Source organism: Nicotiana sylvestris, chromosome 6 (genome assembly GCF_000393655.2).
Source record: "Nicotiana sylvestris chromosome 6, ASM39365v2, whole genome shotgun sequence".
Taxonomy (NCBI): Eukaryota; Viridiplantae; Streptophyta; class Magnoliopsida; order Solanales; family Solanaceae; genus Nicotiana; species Nicotiana sylvestris.
The window spans coordinates 101,633,603-101,640,208 of NC_091062.1; the positions used below are offsets into that span (position 1 = coordinate 101,633,603).

The 6,606-nt window shown below is 39.7% G+C and overlaps 2 protein-coding genes across 2 annotated transcripts; one reads left to right on the plus strand and one right to left on the minus strand.

Moving 5' to 3' along the window:
• Positions 1-211: 211 nt before the first annotated feature.
• On the plus strand, positions 212-3,817 carry LOC104220957 (putative receptor-like protein kinase At3g47110). The gene is made up of 5 exons (XM_009771923.2): positions 212-1,319; positions 1,452-2,315; positions 2,374-2,512; positions 2,581-2,912; positions 3,274-3,817. Exons 1-5 carry the CDS (start codon positions 212-214, stop codon positions 3,693-3,695), a joined length of 2,865 nt encoding a protein of 954 aa, XP_009770225.2. The 3' UTR covers positions 3,696-3,817.
• Positions 3,818-3,939: 122 nt separating this feature from the next.
• LOC104220960 (pentatricopeptide repeat-containing protein At2g29760, chloroplastic) lies at positions 3,940-6,374 on the minus strand. Its single transcript, XM_009771927.2, has one exon. The coding sequence runs from the start codon at positions 6,358-6,360 to the stop codon at positions 4,129-4,131; it is 2,232 nt and encodes a 743-aa protein (XP_009770229.1). The 5' UTR covers positions 6,361-6,374; the 3' UTR covers positions 3,940-4,128.
• Between the last annotated feature and the right edge of the window lie 232 nt (positions 6,375-6,606).

A 6,606-nucleotide genomic window follows, 5' to 3' on the forward strand; every position in this document is an offset into this window, starting at 1 on the left:
ATGATAAAAATGGTACTCCACTTAACCTAATATAATAGGTTAAATTGCACTAATACTGAAAAAGAATCTATACAACTGATCCTATTTCAAACAATTTGGTATCCTACACTCCTACAGAAGGCATAGTGAACTCATTATAAATTGCAGAATCAACTGCCACTCAGTCGTATCCCACCATCATTTCCTATCACCTAACATTCCCAATTCCTAAATGGAGCTTCAAACTAGTCTTGTTCGTTTAAGCTCTCTCTTCTTTCTGTCATTCCATGCTATTCTCTTCATATTTATATACTTAACTTTTCCACAGTATGCATCAGCAGGCATACTTGGGAATCAGTCAGACAAACTTGCATTGCTTGAATTTAAGTCCAAAATAATTGAAGATCCTCAAGGACTCATGGATTCTTGGAATGCCACTCTCAATGTCTGTAAGTGGCCTGGTGTTTCATGTGGCCATAAACATCAAAGGGTCATTTCCTTAAATCTCAATGGCCATAGATTTGCTGGCAGTATATCACCTAGCATTGGCAATCTTTCATTTCTCCGAATTCTTGATATATCAGACAACTCCTTGCATGGTGTAATCCCTCCAGAAATTGGCCAATTGATCAGACTTAAAACCTTAAACTTAAGCTTCAACTTCATTGAAGGTGAAATTCCGTTAACCCTGTCTCGTTGTGTTAACATTGTTAACCTTATTGTAGACCATAATAGCATTGAAGGACACATTCCTGATGAAGTTGGTTCATTGACAAAGCTGGAAATGTTATACCTCAAGAATAACAATCTCACAGGAAATATTCCATCTTCTATTGGAAATCTTACATCTCTGAGAGAGCTTTACATTTCCTACAATGACTTGGTAGGTGAATTACCTGATACAATGGCCAATATGCGAAGATTGACAATTTTTGGTGCATCAGTCAACACTCTGTCTGGAGAGTTTCCCCCTGTACTTTGTAACCTTTCGTCTCTTATACTCATAAGCTTGTCATTTAACAAGTTTAGAGGTGTTCTTAGACCAGATATTGGCCTTGCCTTCCCAAATCTTCAGAATCTGTATTTGGCCAACAATTACTTCACTGGTTCAATACCAGCTTCATTGTCCAATTGTTCAGATCTTCTGAGGCTTGATATTCCTACGAACAATTTCACGGGAAATATACCGTTGAGTTTTGGCAACCTCAAGAATCTGCTCTGGCTTAATGTTCGCAGTAACCAGCTTGGAAGTGGTGCACCTGATGATCTAAATTTCATAAATGCTTTAACCAGTTGCAGAAAGCTTGAGTTCCTGGACATTGCTGACAACAAATTTGGAGGTATTTTGCCTTACTCTATAACTAATCTCTCGACAACTTTGATAAAACTACTGATTGGGAACAACAGGATAAGTGGAACCATACCTTGAGAGATCTCCAACCTTGTCAATTTGGATGTGCTTAACATCAAAGGAACTCTTATCAATGGTAGCATTCCTGATTCTATTGGAATGTTGTCAAACTTGAAAAATCTCCACATGGAATCAAATCAGTTGGCAGGAAATATCCCCTCTTCCTTGGGAAACATCACAGGATTGCTGCACATTTATTTGCAGGACAATAGCTTGGAAGGAACCATACCTTCAAGTTTAGGAAATTGTACATCTCTCCAAACCTTAGACATTTCCCAGAATAAACTTGGTGGTAGTATACCAAAACAAGTCGTAGCACTCTCCTCCTTATCGGTACTCCTTAACATGTCGTATAACTCTCTGAGTGGTCCCTTGCCCGTGGAAATAGGTAATCTGACCAATCTTGCTGCACTTGACATATCAAACAACAAATTATCTGGTGAAATTCCACACACACTGGACAGTTGTTCATCCCTTGAAGTACTCTTCATGAAGGGAAACCTCTTTGAAGGAACAATTCCTCCTCTGAATAATTTGAAAAACATTCTGCATCTTGATCTTTCCTGTAATAACTTGTCAGGCAACATTCCCAACAGTATTGCCCAGCATTTCTCTTTACAGAATCTCAACTTGTCATTTAACCACCTTGATGGAGAGGTGCCGGTTCAAGGTGTTTTTGCTGATGCAAGTAGAGTTCAAATTATGGGAAATATAAATCTTTGTGGGGGAATCAAAGAGCTGCATCTGCATCCATGTCTCAAGAAAGCTAATAAAAGACCGAAGAAGCACATTGCCCTCATTATAGCACTGACTTTTGGTGCTATTGCTGCATGCTTAACTTTATTGCTGCTACTTTTATTTTGCTGCAAGCAAAAAGTGAAGCAGAGGCCTAGCTCAACATCTTCTGTTGGGGAAGGATACACGAGTTTCCTATGAGGATCTCTTAAAAGCAACTGGTGGGTTCTCTTCAAATAACTTGATAGGATCAGGAAGTTTTGGCTCTGTATACAGAGGGAGTCTTTCTCAAGAAGGAACAATTATTGCAATAAAGGTACTCAAACTTGACAAAAGGGGTGCTTCGAAAAGCTTTTTAGCTGAATGCGAAGCCTTGAGGAACATAAGGCACAGGAACCTGGTGAGGATCTTAACTGTTTGCTCAAGTGTTAATTTTGATGGAAATGAATTCAAAGCTCTGGTTTATCCATTTATGGAAAATGGGAGTCTAGACGAGTGGTTACACCGGAAGGAGGGAGAGATGCCGCAGAAGAGATTGAGTGTATCTTACACAGATTAAACATCACAATAGATGTGGCTTCATCATTGCAGTATCTTCACAGTCAATGTCATACACCTATAGTTCACTGTGATCTTAAGCCAAGCAATGTTCTTCTGGACAGCAATCTGACTGCTCTTGTAAGCGATTTTGGTTTGGCAAGATTCCTGTCTGACTCAGGTCAAGATGCTGATGTAAATCAATTCAGCTCTGTTAGGATTAAAGGCACAATAGGTTATGCTGCTCCAGGTAAGTACTATATTTGAGAACTTGCTCTATGTACTATCTGAACCCCTTTTATCTCCATAACATACTAACAATTTACTTCAGCTACTTTATATTTTGTTAAGAGAGACCGGATCTATACTTCCTGTTTTTGCGCTATTGTTACATACAATGTTTCTTCTCTTAACAATATTTGTGACAAGTCGTATTTTTTTTACGACCAGAATAACAAGCCTCAGCTTTTTGGAGTATTTGACATCATTAATAATTCCCTTATCAGAAAATTGATATGAGTGATCTGTATTGCTGAAGTATTTCCTTTAGAAATGTGTGGAATCTCTGATATAGCTATGAAACGCCTTCTCTAATACATCAAAATTTGCAGAATATGGCATGGGTAGTCAAGTATCAAGTCAAGGAGATGTCTATAGCTTTGGGGTTCTTTTATTGGAGATTTTCACGGGGAGAAGACCAACCAGTGAACTATTGGAGGAGAATGAAAATCTTCACAGCTTTGTTAAGCATGCATTGCCTGGTAAAGTGATGGATGCTGTGGATCAAACTACTTTATATGACAAAGAACCAGGGGATCTTACGGATATACTCAGCTGCAGAAGTGACTTCAAAAGTGAAATTGTTGAGTGCTTGGTTTCTATTCTTACCACTGGAGTTGCTTGTTCAGAGGAAGCTCCACTAGCCAGAACGAACATGGGGCGGGTTATTTTGGATCTCATTTCAATCAGAGACAAGTTAAGCAAAACTTTAGTTCATTCAAAGAAAGTGAAGAGCTCAAGAAAAGGTGAATAGTAATGTACTTGACAGTTTGTAACTGGACTTATTTCGCTTACTAGCTGCCTCCAACCTCCACTTCCATGGGAATAGAGATCCATCCGGGACAAAAGTACAATTTGACCTATGCTACTTTACCTTCTTTGGCACTTTCCTTTTCTTGTTTCACTTTTGCATCGACATGAATGTTATGCACTCAGGCAAGTTAATAATCATCCAATATTTGAAGGTTTGAGGTAAACTTAGCATATGAAATAACCTTGATTGCTATTTATTACAGCTCTTATATTGGTGTCTCTAGTCTGCATTATGTTTCATCTACATGTTAATTACAATGCATCCCCAATCATCTAAAATGCCCTACCTGAGCTATTAGCTCCACAGGGAGGCAATATATTAAAAAATGAACATCACCTCACTCTACAGGTCACTATATAGTCAAGTCTAACACTCACCAGTAGTCCTTACATGAGCAATTCCCCTCTTTAAAATGATGGAATCGGTAGCGATCCCTCAATAGTATTTCTCGATCATAAAGCTTGGAGAGAAGCTTGGCAACAGTGTGGCAGTCCCCACAAACACGTAGATTCTTCATGATACGAATTGGTTGAGATGGAGCCGCACTGATAAGTCCAAATGCCATAGCTAGCTTCTCACTGTGAAGATTTAGGGCTTGCTCCTGCATATCTTCTTCTTCAATAAGTTGCAGTACTTGAGACTTGTTGGAAACGTAACCTACAGACTTCAGTCTAGCTGCAATCTCATCCAATTTTGCATAGATTTTCTGTGACAGAGGGTGAGTATTGTCTCCCACCAGAAACTCATGAACAATACCATTGACCTCAATTGAGCTACAACCTGGCTCTTTCTTCAATCCACATTCTCTCATAAGCTTCCTTAACATAGAAACCTCGTCCCATTTCCCTGATTTTGCATAAATATTGGATAAAAGTACGTAGGCACCATGATTTTCAGGTTCCAACTCAACTAATTGATTACAAGCCTGTTCAGCTAGTTCAAGATTGCCATATAATCTACATGCCCCAAGCAGGGCACCCCAAACTGATGGACCAGGGGTTACTGGCATATTCTTTATCAGCTCCACAGCTTCTTCCAATTCACCTGCACGGCCAAGTATATCAACTAAGCAAGCGTAATGCTTTACACCAGGCACAATCCCATAAACAGTCTCCATTTGGTTAAAAATTGCTCGCCCCTCCTCCACCAACCCTGAATGGCTGGAAGCACATAATACATTTGTGAGTGTGACAGAATTAGGCTTGACATTATTTTCATGCATTTTCAAGAACAAACTTATCGCATCCTTGCCACGCCCATGCATTGCCAAGCCAGCAATCATAGCACTCCACACAAACACATCTCTCACGTTGACTGAATGGAACACCTCAAGTGCTTTCTCCACGTCCCCGCACTTGGAGTACATGTCGATCAGTGCAGTAGTGAGGTGACAACTTAATTTTATTCCTTGCTTCTTTATATACACATGGATCCATCCACCTAAATCAATTGCACCTAACTGAGCACACGCAGATAGGGTACACACAAGCGTTACCTCATCAGGTTTTGCCTTCTTGATGAGCTGCAACTCGTTGAAAACAGCCAAAGCCTCCTTTGGTTTACCACTCTGCTCATAAGCTGAGATAAGAGCATTCCAAGCAGCAATATCTTGGCTAGGCATGGTATTTAAAACACTTCTTGCTGCATCAAAATTTGCCGCCCTTGCATACCCAACAAGCATTGTTGTCCAAGAAACAATATCCTTCTTCCCCATCTTGTTAAACAATCTCTCAGCATCCTCAATGCTCCCACATTTCATATACATATCAAGAATCGCATTATCTAAAGTTAAGCTCTCCCTAATCCCATTCCTTTCAATAAACGCATGCACCCATCTACCAAAATCCAAATCCAACTTATTACCGCAAGCAGACAAAAGTGCCATCATTGTCACATCATTAGGTTTCACATTCTCATCCACCATCCGATGAAACAACTTCAACCCCTCATTGGCATAACCCTCTTCAGCAAAACCTAATATCATTGTATTCCAAGAAACAACATCCCTTGTCTGCATATTCTCAAAAACCAAGTAAGCCGCGTCCAAACATTCACAATCAGCATAAAAATGAATCAATGAATTAAGCACAAATAGATCAAGACCAAATCCCCCCTTAACTACCATCCCATGAAGTCCTTTCCCGAATCGAAAAGCTTTCATCTTGGCAGATGCTTTGATCACAAATGGGTAAGTAAATTTACTGGGAAAGTCACGACCCTCACAAAGCATATTAACAAATATTAAGAGACTTCGAATGGGGTCCTGGCTAGAAGAATAGGCACGAATAAGCGCATTCCAAGAGAAGAGATTTGGTTGAGGAATTTGATCAAACACTTTCTGGGCATAATTGAGACTGCAGAAATGCGATAACGCAGAGGCTTCGATTAATTTGCTAGCTGAAAATGGGTCGAAGAAGAGCTCAATTCGGAGCATGCGGGCATGAATTTGTTTGAGTTGCTTGATGCTGTGACATTTATCAATGAGTAACACCAGTGGATGATTCGCGAAGTAACGGTCGTTGGTGACAGTTATGGAATATGGGTTCGGTTTTGGAAAGTGTTGGTGACGTGGAAGGGGAAGGACTTGGGTGTATGGAGTCGCCATAACTTCTTCGCCACTTCTTTTGGCTCCTAAAATGAAATTTTTTACGTATCTACTTTCTTCCTTGTTACTCCCTCCGTTTCAATCTATGTGAACCTGTTTGACTGTGCACGGAGTTTAAGAAAAAATGAAGACTTTTGGAATTTGTGGTCCTAAGCAAGTCATGCGGATGCGGATGTTATAAGAATTTGTGGTTATAAAAGCTTATCATTAAAGGTAGAATTATAAGATTAAACTAAATTGTTACCA